The 18,308-nt window shown below is 35.0% G+C and overlaps 1 protein-coding gene across 4 annotated transcripts in view; it reads right to left on the bottom strand.

Annotated features, from left to right (window-relative positions):
- Positions 1 to 18,308, bottom strand: part of LRBA (LPS responsive beige-like anchor protein) — a 367,482-nt gene that overhangs the window by 89,302 nt on the left and 259,872 nt on the right. For all 4 annotated transcript variants that reach the window (XM_039698441.1, XM_039698442.1, XM_039698444.1 and 1 more), the window contains exons 45-47: positions 12,978 to 13,118; positions 11,684 to 11,803; positions 1,049 to 1,201 (exon numbers count right to left, since the gene is read on the bottom strand). In XM_039698441.1, coding sequence (XP_039554375.1) covers positions 1,049 to 1,201; positions 11,684 to 11,803; positions 12,978 to 13,118 — 414 coding nt within the window. The remainder of the gene's footprint in view (positions 1 to 1,048; positions 1,202 to 11,683; positions 11,804 to 12,977; positions 13,119 to 18,308) is intronic.

Genomic DNA, 18,308 nt, shown 5'->3' with positions numbered 1-18,308 from the left:
CTATGGTGCATCTACCACTGCCCGCAGGAATCTAGGCCACACAGCATTTCTGAAAACCATGGTATCAGGCCACCAGTAAAAGTGCAGTGTAAAACATTCTCATTAACTTCTGAACCACAGAGTTCTTCTGATGTAAAGATTCTCCAATGTTATGAAGCGTGACGTGCCACCAACAACAGAACTTTTTCCATTCCCATTTCCTAACTTAGGAGTAACAGGATGTTATCCTGATAAGCCTGGTATCTGAAAGGTTTTTGAGAGATTCCATGCCTTAATTCAGTATTTCCCAGTTAGCTGGCTACCACATGAAAACTGCAGCCTTTTATTTCAAGATTTGCTAGGAAAATAGCAAATCTTGAAAAAAATCTGTTGTTTTTTTCAGAATGCCATCAATGCAGAACTGTTTCATTCTGAGAAGAGCCTGACACAGCTATTGAGAATGTGCTGAAACACCACCAGTGACAGTGTAACAGCTATCCTGTAATTCATCTCACTGCCCAGCGAGTACAGTGAAGACAGGCAGTGCTAACAACTGCATGTCCCAAAACAGGGAAAAGAACAGTCACATGGGTTTGAGAATAAAACAGGCAAAGGAGAATTTAGTTTTATTTTCTTGTAAAAAGGGCTCTGGAAAATATCAATTTAATGGAAGAAATGGAAGAGCTGGCAGAAGATTGAAAATGCCTCTTTGGAGTTATATGGACACTAAAATTAAGAAACCTCAAAATCACATTTAAGGCAAAAATATTTTGATGATTAAACAAGCTTTTTCAAGCCTTCTGTAAAGTGATGATTTTATTAGCTCTTTAGAACCACAAGAGCTGACATAAAAAAAGGGTAAGATCTCCTGTACATTTAGACCACATTCAAACTATTTTGAGAATACTATATTCCTCTTTTCTTCCTACATTTGTAAATCTAGATCTTCATATCATTTCAGACATAGTTCTATGTAAATTATAAATATATATGGCAGCAAAGATGCAAGTTATTTCAGAAGAATCTTGCAAGACAGAAATGACTGGACAATAGAAGAGAGCCATCTTACCAGCCTGTTTATGCGAACAAATTCTTCTGGGGTTTTGGCCCATGGTGGAAGTTCAACATCAGACACCACTGTTCCATCATCCATCACTCCCAGATTGTAATTGTTGCTGTTGACAAATATCTCTGGGAGGTAATAAAATTCAGGAATCAATTCCTGTAGATAAATGAAAAACAATGCCATGTTATGAATCCTGTCAGAGGATGCACTGTGTCATGTTAAAAAAAGTCATTATTAGGATGGAATTAAACAAAGAGAATATATAAAATTCTTCCACAGTCATCTCCCTCCTTCCCTGGAAGAGTCCCCTTCTGCACTTTCTAAAATTCAAACCTGTAAACATGATGACTCCTTAGGATGCTTTTAACAGGACAAAGAACTGAAACACAACAGGCTGTAAAACTAAAATGTCAGAACATTGGTTTTGGCTGCATATTACGCACTGAGAAACTTACAAAACCAAAGTAATGAACATCACATGGCACAGATAATATTTAGTGGAAAGGTACAGACAATCAATGATGGTAAAAAGTTGTGGAAAACTGATTCTTTCACATTTTAGTGCAACACACATTTTAAAGCATAATGCACAAATGGCAATCTACAGTTGGGTGAAACCAGCACCACAGATATTAATTGTGAAGGTGTGAAACCCAGTTATAGTCTTATTCTCTCTAATGCAAAGGGTCTAAGAACCCAATATTTAGGCTGCTATCTAAGATTGTTCAATGCCCAAAAATATTTTTTTTTGTACATTCCACAATACCTGGAGTTATGCCACATGTTCCATAAAAAACAAACAAACAAAAAAACCCCCACAGAGCTGAATAGAGGCAATATTTTTCTTTCACATAAAGTTCATTCACTCAATTACGTGTCCAGTCTATAAATTACAGGGAAGAACCACGCAAAATTTCACACACAAGAGAAAAAAAGGCAGGGATTTCACATGGTTGCAAGGTCTGCACTAAATTCCTTGTCAGGATCATCACTGCTGTAAACAAGTGATGTTTTTGATGCTCCAGGCCTGTGCTGAACAAGACTGGAACTCAGCATTTACACCTCCCTGGCTGGCCTGCTCTGGCACCTCTGCTGGCACAGCTACCATGGCTGAGGAAAAACAGTACAGGAATTGTGATTTCTAAGTCTTCTCAGAAAAACAAAGTCATAATAATGGCTAAACAAAAATATTATTAAGCAGAAAAACACACGTTCTAGTGCCAAACTGAACATAACATGCTAAGAAGGAAAATTATGCTCAAACACATAAGGATTTTCTCCTGGATAAGTGGATTATTTCCTTGTTTTGCAAACAGACCTGCAACTTCCTAAGTTGTCATGCATTTTATAAAATACACAGTAGGTAATACATAAATTTATCCAAGTTAATGGGATTAGGACCTTATTCATACACTTTCATAAAAATATCTGCAATATCCGGGTATAACACTTAATAGAAAAATCCCATGAAGATGTAACACACATATTTCTGCCCTATATTTTAAAGGTAGATTGGTTGGGTGGGTTTTTTTGGTTGTTGGATTTTTTGTTTGGTTGGTTGGTTGGGTTTTTTGGTTTGTTTTCTTTTTTTGTGGAACTTGATGTTGAGACTTAAATACACCCAACAAATCAGGCAATTTGATGGATTTAGAAAAATGGAGCCACTAAATTAGAGAATTTACTTCCTTTGTAAAGAAAAGATCAATAGACGTAATTGCTTCAGGAAGTGTATTTCATAGCAAATGAGTGGTGTAAAATTGGTCCAGCAAGTGCAAGCTGCAGGCCACTTGAGAAGTGGAAGGAAGGAAAAAAAAAATCAGACTGCCTCAGTGGCTTTGTCTACCATGGGTGGAGGATGTAGCCACGCCAGAAGATCAGATCTGAAACTCAGTCCTGCCATGGGTCAACGGCTCAGTGGTCTCCAAAATAGCCCCTCAGGGCCAGCTATGGCATGAGCAGCTTTCCAAATGGCTGAGTGCAATGAGGAGGTCATCAGATTGTGGGCAAGGTCAAGCCGAAGTAGCCAGGGCAAAGACAGGAAAGATCAAGCAGGAATTAAGCTATTATCACCTCCATCCTTGTGTGAAACACTGCTTGGCTTTGAATTGTACATCTTTTTGTTTACAGTCCCCTTAATTAACTAGGGTAAAAAACATGCTTCTGTACCAAATGCTTGACAAGTAGTTGATAAAAAAGAGATTTGAAATTATTTCACTGCATAAGAACAAGAATGTAGCAAGGATAAATGCTGTAAAAAATAAAGTTTGTAAAAAAAAAAAAAGTAACACTGAAGTTGCTACAATTTTTACAATCACAGAAACCAGCAAAGAAAAAGCAGAGCCACAGGACTACTAATTTGATAGCAGCACGCACTACAAATATGAAACCATACCCTGGTTCTGAACACTTAAAACACAAGCTCATTACATATGTTGCCAATGCTTTTATTTCTTCTTTAAATATGTATCTGTACAGCTATTCATTAGTTTCTTTCAAGATCAGAAAGCATTTGGCTTTCTAGACCACATTGTTTTCATTAGGTTACACAGAAACAATATGCTGGAAACTTCAAAATTACCTGTAATTTCTACTAGTTTGACTATTAGAAACTTTTCATAAAGCTTTTCATTACTCCAGAAATGAGTTTTCAGAAAGTTTTTCACTGTCACCGTTATGATACATTTCTACAAAAGGAGTTTCTTTGTTATGTGATTTTCTTCTCTTGGCCATGTGCTAACATTTATCCATGGAAAAAGGGAGTGCAAACAGATGTATGTGGCCATTGGAAATGAGCTGTATTTAGAGCCCATTTTAATGCCTTTATATGGGTAACAATTATAACATTAGTTAAAGGAAAACAGTTTCTCCTAAAACCAGCAAAAACACCTGATCACAAAACATTCATTTTTATCAAGTTAAGAAATATTCTTCATGTATTTGGCAACACCAGTCCTTAACAGTCCTCTTCAACAGTATTTGTGGAGTCTTCTTTTTCCTTAAAATCTTCAAATCACATGCACAGACTGACACTAAGACAGAAGATGCTGACCCACGTGTGCAACTCTAGAAATAATAGAACTTCCTGGACACACGAAAATGTTAAAAAAATAATGAATGCACTTTTTGCTTGTTTTGCATGGCAGGAGGATGAGTTAGTAAATGTTTTCACACAAACATCACATGAAGACGCAGGACCAGGTACAAGAGGACAGAATAAAAAATCCTTTAATATCTCACCTGGAACAGTGACAAGGACTGGACTAACACAGGGCAAGTACAGCCTCTGCATGGATATTCTGTCAGCTTCTTACAGCTAAATGGTTCTGTACTAATCCATGCTTCTGCTTTGTGAAATCATTAAGCATAAGGTCTGTAGTTTTGTCTGCACAGGTTTTCCTTTGGCTGTACTAAAACTGATTCCTGGCAGTTCCAGTGGATGGTCCCAATGGCCATTTTGTGGAACCCAGTAAATGTTCATTCCTTCCTTGCTCTACTATGCACCCTTCCAGGTACTATAGACCTACATGATCATCACATTCTTTCTCAGGGATCTCTTTTTGCAAGCTAAAGGATTCTAGTCAGTTTAAGTTTGTTCCCTCTGGAGATGTTCCTTTCCAACTAAAACTTTTGGTTCCCTCCACACTTTTTCTAATTCTGCTGAGTGAGTCCCTTCTGAAATTTTCCACACTCAGCACATGTACAGAAATGGTAAAACTGCCCCACAATTCTTTTGTTTAAATTTCACAGAAAAAGCCAAAACATCTCTATGATTTGTTGAAACTCTTGTTTTAGGACTTGTGTTTGGAAATTACTTCCTGAAATTTCCCTGTTGGAATCCACCATTTCCACAAGGAAGCGACAACGCATCCTTATGGTAAGCAATACTTCAGTCGTTCTGCCATGCTTTTCACTACAACTGAAGAAGGAGCTCACAGACAGCATCAACATAAATTTGACACTCAGTACTTACTTAAAAAAAAGTCTGCCATATCAGGATTCTTATTAAAATATTTATAAAATTCTGAATAAAGTACAATTTTCTCTAACAAAAATTGCCATATAACACATGAAAACAATGATTCCTAAGGAAATTTCACTAAAAAGATTTTTTTTACAAACATGCAATATCAACAGGATGTCATTTTAGTAGTAGTAATTTATTTTCATATAGGCCACCATGCAAAAAAAAAATTAGTACTAGATACTTTGTTTCATTAATGCAATTAAATGTTTTTTTTTCTTTTGTTTAGAAAATGATTGATGCATTTTGAAGCAGTTATATGATCTCCAAAGATGTCTAGAAAGAATGACAGATCCCTAATCCTATTAAACATTTATAAGATACCAAATTTTCAAATCAAATTATTTCACAATCATGTTAAGCAATATTAAGTCTATATATAACCTGTCAAGCAGAATAATAAAATGCATATTGGAAGTCTAGACTTTTATTCATATTGCCACACTTTGTTTCTTCTGTTAGGGACTTAAATGGCATTCAAGAAATATATACTAATCTATTAAATTAACTCAAATTTCATTTTTTCATCACACTTCAATGAAATAATTTTCAAGACTGTTGGGAAGTATAATTACTTACTACTCCATTTGCTATATGTGTGTTATTTCTCAATAAGAAATTGTCAACTAAGAAATTGTCACAAGACGCTGCCTGAAACTCTGCCAACTTGTAAGAAAAATATTTTGGCTGCTTTTCCATTAAAATTCTGAAGGTAATTAATGAAGAAATAAATTTTGTTTATGTTTAACCACTCCGTTACAGTTCTAAGTAATTATACAAATTTCACTTATTCATCACACTTCAATGAAATAATTTTCAAGACTGCTGGGAAGTAGAATTTCTCACTACCCATGAGTTTACCTCCATTCACTATATGTGTGTTATTTCTCACTAAGAAATTGTCAACTAAGAAGTTGTCTCAAGACGCTGCCTGAAACTCTGCCAACTTGTAAGAAAAATATTTTGGCTGCTTTTCCATTAAAATTCTGAAGGTAATTAATGAAGAAATAAATTTTCTTTATGTTTAACCACTTTGTTACAGTTCTAAGTGATTATTCCTCAAACATTTTCTAGTTTGAGAAAAATACTAAACTTCTCAGTAATTTACAATTAAGCAAAGAGAATTACAAAAAGTCCAGATACTTATTTAGTATATTAAAGAAACATATGATAACCACAATTAAGACCTGATTCATTATTGATCAATAAATAGATTTTATAGAGTCAGTATCTCATTGGATAAAAACTTGCATCTCTAAAGCACTTTAAATCCTCTTATTCTCTCCATTTGCATATGTACAGACATACACACATACACACCCTTACATATACATATAAAATATATATTTTTAATCTATCTATAAAATTATTTTACTTTTCACGTAGAATCTAAGTAAAAGTATTCAATGGTATGTCTCATTGGATAAAAACTTGCATCTCTAAAGCACTTTAAATCCTCTTATTCTTTCTATTTACATATGTACAGACATACACACACACACATATATATACGTATTAAATATATTTTTTTTATCTATCTATAAGATTATTTTACTTTTTTCGTAGAATCTAAGTAAAAATATTCAATGGTATATATTGAACATATTTATATACTAGGTAATTCAGTTTAATTTGACAGAAAAAGAGGAAAAAATTGCATTTATAACTACATTCCCTCTCCTTTGGACTTCAGAAAACTTGTCCATAACTTAATCTAAATTTGTTATTTAAACACCTACACAAGGAGCATATATTGAATCTGTTTGTTTCATTTTCAGTACAAATATGGCTGGCTATAAAAGAAGCAGATTTCTGATCCACACATCCAGATGGCTGTATTTTTAACTACTGTGATTCCCACAGATTACCATGCACAGTTCTGACTGAATTTGGAATACATTTTCTTTTTTTTCCCATAACTTAATCTAAATTTGTTATTTAAACACCTACACAAGGAGCAGATATTGAATCTGTTTGCTTCATTTTCAGCACAAATATGGCTGGCTATAAAAGAAGCAGATCACAGATATTAGACAGAACTTTCTGATCCACACATCCAGATGGCTGTATTTTTAACTACTGTGATTCCCACAGATTACCATGCACAGTTCTGGCTGAATTTGGAAAACATTTTCTTTTTTTTTTTAACTCAGAAAAGTATTTCCCTGTTATGGACCTCAGCACAATTTTACACAAGACTAAATTTTTTACGAAAACTAAATATCTGCATCCTAAATATGTTAAACATTTTACTACACCAGACATGGAGTTTATGATTAAAAATCTGAACTTCTAGGTACTTGCTTCTGAATTTTGCATGTGCTTGCTCTTTTTGTGACTACTATAACATGAAATTTCTCATATAGAAAGGTCATGCTGCCAGTTTCACAGCAACTTTCTTCAGTAACTTTTGAGACTTTAAACATGAAGCTTGATTTAAAGAAAAACTGTCTAAAATTGTTACGCTAATGAGTTTTACAATAAACTTGCTGAAACAGCATTTCTGTACCTAAAATTCAGCTGTTTAACACTATGAGGATTACAATTTGCCAAATACACCTGTATGAGATACAAATTTAGATATTTGTACCATTCCCCCAGCCTTACAATAGCTGCCACAGCTGTGTGTCATATCATAGGATTTTACAAATTAGTGTCCATTTTATGGTGGAACAATCTAGAACAGTGTAATTGGAGTTTACTAATGGTTTTTTTTTAATATTATGGTCTCCTAGCATCTCTTTTTGAACAAAACATATTAAATTCACCAAAAGCAACTCAAAGCACATGAAAAAGAAATAAACACAAAGGAGCAGAGGAAAAGACATGAAGAACAGTTCACAGCTCTATACTAGTGACTGTAGCTTGGTGAAAAAAAATCAATTGAATTAAACCAATCTAATTTTCTTTTCAAAAGGAAGCTGCAGTTGTGGATGGTGAAAGAAAAAGTGGCAAGGTGTTGCTTTACTTTAGAGAAATACCTCTGAGACTGCCCCAGTCTCCCATGACATTCCTACAACAAACTAGAGAATGGAGATGAGATTGGGTTACAATAACGTGGGAGTAGCCAAGCTGGAAATCCATATTCCAAGAGCAGTTATCAATAGTGCACTGTCAGACCGGGAGGACATGGTAATGGACTCTGCCCTGCTCTTAATACCAGTCAATAATCTCATTAATGGCCTGGCACAGAAGGTGCAGAAGCAAAATTCCAGATGACACTGAGAAGGCTACACAGCTGTTTGGAGGACAGCAAGAGGATTTCAGATGATCTTAAAATCTGTATATATGGTACTAACAACAACAACAAAAAAACCAACCTGAAAGCAATCAGCAAACTACAGAGGAAAAAGGGAAAACACATGTAAAGTGCAGCATGGGTTACAGTTATGATGTTGTAAATATAATGAGAAATAGACTTATTGCAACAGGTCAGCTACAAAACCAGAAGGTACAAGTGCAGGTAAATACTGCCAGGCTATCCAGGTTAGCTTTTTCTGTGGGATTAACAAAACTAACCAGGATTGTTTGCATCAATAATGCAAATTAAGAAGTAACTGAATTAATGGTCATGCCTATATAGCACTTTTAAAGAACCAAGTGGTACTCTCACAAAATTGAAATACATTCAGTATTCCTTAGTGCAGAATATTTAACTTAAAAACACATAGTTAATCATTTAAAGGCACCAGTCCTGAGCTAATTAGTAAATAATGCCAGAGTGGTAGTGAGACACTAGTAAACTTCCAAAAGATTTTTAATTTGCATTGCTCAAATAAAGGGATAGGGAGAACTAGGAAATTGAATCTTATGCCACATATCACCTCTTGAAATCAAAATTTCTGAAGTTCAAGCAAAGGTTATTCTACAGAGGAGCACTGGTTTCATGCTTTGATCATCGATCCAAGGTTTTCCCAGGATATTGACACAGATTGGTTGTGACCACACATATGCTTCAGCTTTCTCTGCTGAAGTGATAGCAGCCAGCAAGAGCTCTTTCCAAAGCCAGCTCCTGTTAGTCCTCCTTGTAACACAGAGTGCTTCCAGGGATAAGATTAACAATAATCTTAGGACAGCAGCATCAGTAACTGCATTCATTCTTTCCACACAAGAAGCAAGGAGAAATAATTTCTTCTAATCAGCTCAATGGTTCTAAGTGCCACAATATTTTCAGCTGGAAGAGGAACAAACCCTTCTTTTTCCTTTGTGTCCCCTACTTACTGATAACTACAGGAGCACAATCAAAGTGTTCCACTTTATTCAGTCTCTTCCATGCATGAGTCAACTAAACATGTTCAAGCAATAGGAGGATAAAATGTTGCAATTCTGCATGTAAAACATGTATTCTGCATTTAGCCATGTATTCCACAAACACTTGCAAGGTAGAGCACCAAGGTTTTCACAGTAATTTTCACAGCTGTAGTGAAATATGGGGAATATAGGTATTTCCAGTGAAGATGGAAACATTCAAACATTTTGCTTCCTAATCCTTTAAACATATCCTATAGAAATCTCAATCTCATCCCCCTTCCTGGTTGCTCATTCAATCTCACTAATAGACTCCTGTACTACTCTTAGTACTCACTTGATGCTTCACAGCAGCATCATGTAATTCACAGCAATTCACAGCCTCAGGAAGCTGTAAGCAACTCCAAGAGATCATCCTTTACAGTAGGGATGTCTCTAAAGGCAGTACCAGCTTGCACATATATAATTTCCAAAAGCTACCTAAGCATTTCTGAAAACCCCTCCCTACACTGATTGCCAGGGAAACATAGCTTTTATTTTTGACAAACATTCAGCCTTTATTTTTCTTTTAGGAAGGTTACTTTGATTCTAACCAAAATCTCTATGATATTTAAGACTGTTATTTCCTATCCTATCCAGCATGGGCAGCAGAGATTTTTTTCCTTTATTTGTTACAGCAGTATCCGTGTCATAGAAGGACACAAGCTCCTCCTCAGTCTGCTCTGTTTTAGAAGGAAAATAAGCATAGCTACTCACTCTTTCCCTGCATTTTATTTCGAAGACCTTGCATTGTTATCATTGTTCCAGTGTGGATTCTCTCCAACTAGCCTACAGCTATGGGTATATTCCAGCTCAGACCAAATTAAAGCTGGGCAAAAGTGAAGATTTTTGTCATACATTTTGAAAGTTACATTATTTCCTGTTGATGTATCTTCCATGACATGTTACTCACTATTGTTATACCATAATACTGCTAATTCACATGCAATGGTGATTTAGGGTACTAGAACCCTAAATTTTGTTTTGTTTTGTTTTTCCCCACAGTAGATTGTTCCTTGTGTTATAACTGCACGAGAGCCTGCATGAAAATTACAATTATTACTTTTCACTAGTAAACTTCACCTAACACTTCTCTAAAAAAATTTTTCCATTCTGCAAGAAGTGCTACCTATTTCACTACACTTCCTGTACCTCCCAATCTAATAGCAATGGAAATTGAGGCCTAACCTGTTATTATCGAGAAGAATTCTGCTCAGTACATTTTTCAGTTTTAATAATGAACTGCTGGTAGCTATTCTCCAAATACAGTGGATTCCTTTAGACAGATTAATCCCAGCTCACTCATAAGACAATGTAAAAAACTAAGATCATCATCTGCTTCTTCTCTGTTCATAAGGTCTGTTACCTTTTCTCATCAGAAACTGTGATTGCTTTGACATAATCTCTTCTGGATAAACATGTGTTTCATTTGCTTGTCTCCAAGCTATCTTCCTGGCACTTAAACACAGTCTGATTATTTGCCTAAGTATTTTTCTGTGAATTGTAGTTAAACTCACCTCATAATTTCTTGGCTCCTTTTTTTTCCATATTAAATATTTGATTTGTCCACTACTGATACCTTTCTCCTTCTCCATATCTCAAAAAAGAGCCAGAAAATGCACTCTGAAATTCCATCTGCCAATCTTGTGGGTTACAAGGAAATAAAGCCCATAAAGACCAAGCAAATTTGAAAAAAATCGAGTGCGTTTGTAATTTCTAAACTCTTCTTTCCCAATTTCATGTAGACATTGTATCTTTTTCTGAGTGGAATTAATTCCACTAGTCAATGATTGCCTTCGATTCTCACAGATGCAAGAAAGACATCCCTTTTTCAACATTGTCAGTTGATAATTTTTGCATTCCAGTAATTTGCAAACCAACCCTTTCCTAAATTGTCTGCTCACCATAAATATGAGTGAATGATTTTGTGTCACTTAGGTCTCTTGCTGATTGCATGACATCCTTGAGCTAGACCCTGATTTTCTCCAAATTACACTTTTCCATTCTTCCTTCCATTAAAAATATCCAACTCTGATATTAATCTACCTTCTTGGATCTGATCTTTCCTGCCACTACCAGCATCTTTGTCTTCTTTGTTTTTCTCCCCAGTTCAAAATATTTCAGTCTCAGGTCCAGAAATGTTTGCTATAGTTTTACAGAAGAATTCACTGAAATATTCTCACGAAAGTAAAACCACGCGTCATCTCCCTTGCATCTTTTTCCAAAGGGTGGGATGGCTCCCAGTCTTCTCCCTTCCATCCTATACTGTCAGCTGCAATAAAGGCAGAGGCAGTATGAAATACATTGACACCTTTCAGGAAATGTTTTACCTTGATGTCAGAAGTGTCACGCTGACTGTTGCGCCACGCTCTTGAAATAGATGAAAACGTCCTATCCGCGTGATCAAACTTCCCACCTTGCAGATTTAGGAAAAGTGTTGTGAAGGGTTCCTAAACACATATAAAAATATTAATTAAATAAAAACCATCATCTCTTGCATCTCTTCAGAAATTTCAGGGTAAAACAAGGAATTCATCATTCTTTTGGGTTCTGGTTGTGAATGATGCTGTTTTCCCGGCAGACACATGATTAATAGCAAAGGGTTAATTCTGTTATTTAAGAATGAGAAATACAAACTGATCCTTGTTTGTTCAGTAAATGCTTTTTAATCTCACTCCATGCATACATATACTCAGATAAAGAAAAGCAAATTTAAAAAAAACCCTCAAAGACTGAAGTAGCAACTACAGTTTGTGTCAGTTGTGACACAAATTGCTCTCAACAACATGACCAAGCTCAGGTGCCTTAGATATTTATTAAACTAGCATGTAACAAAAATAACATGTTTTACTTTGTTCAAGGTGATCTGTTAATCTAAAGGTAGCATCCAATACTGAGAGCTTCAGGACTGTTATTGTTTCATATATAATTTATGATTTAGAAAAATGTTTGGAAGATTTAAAAGCCTCCTCTTAGTTAAAGAACACTTAAGCACATATTAGTGGATAATTGCTTGAAATTAGCTAAGCACTGTAAATTACTTCAAGGATTTATGTATGCTTGTACATTCTAACAAGCTTTAATTAATGATGTGCTGCTAATGCCTTCCCAAAGAAATTACTTCCTAGGAGATAAATCACCTTTCAATTTTATTGAAAAATGCATTGCTTAACCAATACATTATCAATATGTAGTAGCTCAAAGTTACTTCCATATAAATTGTAGCAGATTTTTAAAAATTAATTCTTTACATCACAGAACTTTATGATCATCAGAAATCAACTCTCGGTCATTAGGAGGGGAAAATTAAATCTATTAATTACGAACCACAAATGTTTGGTACTTGGTCTAGTCAGAAAATATGCAAGGAAGGGAAGTTAACCATGTTTAAAAAAATATGTACACTAAAAAGCAATTTTAAGGAGAAAAGGCTTTACTGATTTGAAAAGGCTGTACCAGAAAAACTGAAACTTTCTGCTTGAACTTTGGAGCACATTTCTCCTATGCTACTGATTGCAATTACTACAAAATTTCAGTACTCTCATATACCCTCCAGTTTTAGTTTAGATTTTTGTTGCCTTCATTATCGTTTAAAGGAAAAACATTTTTAAAAGATATACTTACAATCCTTAACAACCACGTGAGTGCAAAACTTGCTGTTGAATAATGAGTGCCGTAGTGAAATTTGGGGACCTGATCATCTTCCCACGATTCGTATCTCTCGGCAAAGAACGCTGCTCTCTTTGGGTTCAAAGCGCCAATAGGCTGTGAGATTGGTAAAAATAAACTCAATAAGCAAATAAGATCAATGTGAATGCTATCACATCATACTCCCCTTGCTCTTTTTGGTAACCAGAATTATTGGTATGCATGGAGCAGACTAGGTTTGGTGCTTTGCAAAAGCAGATGTTGGTTCCTGTAAGCACCTGAGGAGATCTCTGTACTTGGAACCAGGATTCCATGCACACACACAGGGCTGCTTGGAAAAATCTCCTCTGCATTACTACAGGCTCCATTTACTGCTGATTCAAGTCACTGACTCCATCCAATTCACAGTGGAATGTCTGGAACAAAGTGTTGTTTAACTTGGGTGCCTGTGGATATGTGTGCATGTTGGATACACTATTAAGCAAATAGTAAGCAACACTGAGAAACATTTTTTTTGACATTTTTTTGGAGAAAAAAGTAGTGATTGATGGGGTGGCAGAATATTAACAGTGGGCTTGGAATTTTGATATTGCTATTCTTGTTTCTATGCTTTCTATTTTCCACCTCAAGCCAAGTTTTATTTAATTCATAGAATTTCAATCTTTGAAATAGACAAATGAAAGATCAGAATTTCTATATACAATATTGATATAAAAGAAACAATGTATGTATGACTAAAAATGTCTCTCACACTTTAACCAATACTACCATTCTTTGTTCAGTGCTTACCTAGAATATAAACACCCAGGGATCTATTTAAAAGTAGGAAACATAATATTTTGTTATCTATAGCTGTGCATTTCCTCAGCAGACTTTTGTATAAATGATTTGAAAAAACATGAGTATAGGTCACACAAATCACTGAAAAACCCAAAAGTGAATTTAGCAATTCCACATATAAAATGCTGTGAGAGCTCTAAAATATCTTTGGATACATATGCAAAATGTTTATGCAACACAATTTTGTATACAGATTTAGCACACTGTTGGTATGTTATTAGTGTAAATTATGTTCATCTGTATGGACAATGGGTGCATTCAAATATAAGCAAATAATAAACATGAAACAATAATTCCTTCTCTCTCTTCTTCAAGAATAAATATACTTAAGAATACACTACAAGGTGAGGAAAAACTGTAAGTCCTTGAGCAAAAGTATCGGTAACCTCATCTTTAATTCCAGCAGAGTTAAAGTGAAAAACTCTCTCTGCTACTGAGATTATGATTATTTAAACAATTCTTCTTCGCAGCTCATGTGAAATTTGGCATACAAGCTTCAAAGTATTTTCTCTTCTAGGACAGATTAGATCTTTGAATGACCTAAAATCTAATCTTTTTTTTACTCAGAGCAGCTTTCACATTGCAGTAGGATAAAGAAAAACATCTTAGGTTAATTATTATTTTTGCAGTTCATTAATTTGAAATATAACCCTTTAAAAGAAGTTGTTCCTGTATAAAAGGATTTTTATCTGATATAGCAAATTTATTCCAGGGAAGTATGAAAGTGACTCAAAGAAGTCTCTTTGTTACAAGAACCATTTTGGAATCTCCATCTGTACTGATTTTCCCTAAAGGCTCAGATATGCTTGAGGGAGAAAAAGAAAAAAAAAGGTCATTTGTAGACAAATTATACAAATTAAAAATAGGAACAGTGTTGTGCTGTATGGTTCTGTAACATTTTATGTACTCTATTTATTTGCCTCTATTATTACTCTCCAAATGAGTATAGCCCAAATCAATAGTTATAGAATTACATTCCTTGAATATAAAGCTAAACCCAATTAGAATTGATTCCATTCTCCTTTCAAAAAATAAAAAAAAGGTATCATGCAGAGATCTATATAGCCAGAATCCACAGTATTGATTTTAGCTGTTATTGTTACAGTTGGTTTCTGAAGCCTGCAACAGGACAACTATCAAGACATGTCACATTTATTTGCAAGCAAATAAAAAAAAATCCCCAAATGAAAAAAGCTTAGGGGAAAAAAAAAAAGAACTGTGGAGCTGTGCACTGACAATGATACACTATCAGCTTACTCAGAGAAGTTACAGTGGGAATACACACATTGAATTATACATTACACGAATGCACTGATTTATTGTGGTAATAACATCCACCTCATTAAAAGATTCTGCTTTGCTGCAGTTGGAGGGCTACATATTGTTTACTGCTATAAATTAATGGCAGTGCACAGAAGACTGTAGAGCCCTTCTAACAATAGATCTGTAATGACAGTGCTGTATATCACAGCTTCCCCAGCAGCTTCATAATAAAATGGAGACAATGTATTGGGCTAATACATTCTACCAGGCAGGCCCATATTTTTCTGACAACTGCTTCTAAGGATGAGGTGATTCTACTGTGTTACACTGCACTGGGCACAGTTAACTACAGAAGAAAGAAAAAAAAAGAAGAAATTAATTAAAATTTCTCAGTTATTTCATATCACAAAATTAACAGGGAATCATGATTACACACTGTATTCCCTCCCCTGTGAGTAAATGCCAAGAGGAAAAGAGGAACTCTAAACTAAGCTGTGCTAGAGGTAGCTATGAGACCACAAATTTACACTGCTCAACAGTTCCACTACAGGTTCTAAGGAAGAATGAGCTGAAAAGATTTCATATCCTGAAATTCCAGAACATATTTTATCTGCAGCACCTCTTTTCCCAGAGGAAAATCAGATATTAGTTCACCAATAAAAAATGTTTATTTAGATGGAGAGGGAAAAATGAAAAGTAGAGAGAGAAAAATTCCAATGAGCAAAAACAGTAGAGGAGATTATAGGAGTAAAAATTAAGAACTAAATCACTGATGGCTGCGAAGTTTTCAAATCATATTGAAAAATTAATTATGAGTGTGGTTTTCAAGTCGGTGTCCATTTAAAAAGATGATCCAAAGTGGGGCAAGAATTGAGGTAAGGTAGGTTTGGTTTCACTTTTCCCAAGGCATGACCACCTGTATTTTGGCCCAAAGTGGTTCTTGTAACAACATGTGCTACAGTTATGAAAGTTAAAGAATGGCTTCTTAACAAAACAAAACAACTTATTTGATTTTTTTTCAAGTATTCTCAAATATAGGAATACGTCAAAATAAATAATTTCACATTTTTACCAAGAACTGCATATAGTAAATCTCAGTCTTTGGACCAAGCTTGCTTGCTTCCTTTGAAACATAACAAAGAAAAATGGTTTGCTGAAAAATAACTGAGAAAATACACTGACTCTTATAATCTACTCTGTCAAACACGTCCAGACACTGTCGTGTACAGTTTTATTTGTTAGTTCTTACTCTTGCTCTGTGCCAGACATTGCAACACTGACCCACCTTGCCTCTGCTTCAGAGGAGGCCCCACTGCACCCAACAAAAGAAAGCAGAATGTTCACTGCTCCTCTACAAAAGGCACAATTTCTCCTGGACTCTGCCACTCATGTTCAAGAATATATACATTTTGGAAAATTGCTAATGATTTTAAATAAACAGATTGAAATCTTCTAAAGAAAGAATTACTATATGACTATTTACAGTCCTACATTTAAGAAGATAAGAGGTGCTTTTTACTCCTATCTAATGTGCTTTCATATTTTAAATAGTGTTGCTCCAAATATTTCACAGCTTCATTATGAAAAAAAGGAAAGAAATTAAAAAATAAATTTAAAAAATTCAAAATAGAGGAAAAAATAAAAAGTGTTTTTCTTTGTGATTTCTTACACTGTTTTCTTACCCACATATAACCAGGTATTTGTATTCCTGTGAATACAATTTTTTGAGTTACTGAATCATGTTTGGTAGCATCCTTGCCAAGTATGATGTTTCTTTCCCACATATCTTATTTTCAAGAAGACTATCTGGTTTTCATTACTGATATTTTTCATATTGGGCCTAAAGGACCAGGGGGACCCTTAGGTCATCTCATCTAGCCTTGAGCTTGTGTGACAAGAGGTTAAATGCCTTTGCATTATATGATTTTGAGTTCAGCTATTCATACTTGATTACAGCACAAGCTGTATTTGGCCAAGCTGCTTTCCAGAAAGGCATCTGACTCCTGAGGATGTGGGCAATCTGCTACTTTTCTTGGAAGATTTTTCTTCTGATAACTCTTACCCTCATTCTAAAAATTATATGTATTCCAGTTTGGTTATGAATTTACTGATATGTTATCACAGAGATCTTACTAAGCTTCTCTCTGACGTAGTACAAAGTCTCTACTTGCCCAGTATATTCTGAATTTAAAGATACTTACAGACTATAACTAGGCTTTTTAATAAACATAATAAGTGGAGCTTTTCCATTTTAAGGCATTTCTTCCACCCTTAAGATTTCTCTGTTTGCCCACTTCTCAACGTACTCTAACATTCAGGAAACCGAAATGTGTTCAGTGTTTCATTGTTGGTTTTCTCCATAAATATGCCAACTGCTGGAACCTCTGCTGCACTCAGACCTTGCTTAGTTCCTTTGTGTGTCACCAACACAAAATTGACTGAACTAGCCAATACTTGTATTATTGTCATAGTAGGACAATGTAGTAGGACATCCTGATCATGGAGTAAAATTTCTTTTTCCCCAACAGAGATAAAAAGACAAGATGAAAGGGTTTAACTCAACCCAAACTTTATTCACTTAGGTCAGCTGGGAAATATCTGGGAATAAACTCATATAGTGTAGATAATTACTCTCTCATCTGTCATTTTTGGGTTTGAGAACAGCCAAAAAATGCTATTCCCTCCTCACAACCTAGTCTCGCTCACTGCTGGGCCTCACCATTCTTCCTCTCAGAAAACTGGCTATGGTTTTCTTAAAAATTAGGCCCCATCTTCTTAGAGGGCATCTTACTTTTAATACATATCTAACAAATTAATTAAAGAACTATATACAAAGAAAACAACAAACACAATCATCTGCTGCTCTGTTTGAGCTGCCTTCATTGATCAACCAGTGTCCTTCAGCTGTAAGATTTAAAAAATGGAAACCATTTATCAAGGAGAAAAACAGTCCTTACCAATTCATTTACAAAAAACCACTGGTTTCACAGCAGATGCTCCCCAAAACCTACCTCAAAGACTAGGCTAGGAGCGGGATATACGAATTTGCATAAATCAAAATTTACCCGAAGCCAAAGGGATAGAACTTGACAAAACCTTTTTATTCTTCCCCAGTAAGCATTTCAATGATACACAATAATTCTGATATGCTATTTTTTATTATTAATTATAATTTAGTGACTTAAGAACATGAGCAGCTACTTG

This window comes from Passer montanus, unplaced genomic scaffold, assembly GCF_014805655.1.
Source record: "Passer montanus isolate IOZ18808 unplaced genomic scaffold, ASM1480565v1 scaffold125, whole genome shotgun sequence".
Taxonomy (NCBI): domain Eukaryota; kingdom Metazoa; phylum Chordata; class Aves; order Passeriformes; family Passeridae; genus Passer; species Passer montanus.
This window is presented reverse-complemented; position numbering and strand designations above follow the sequence as displayed.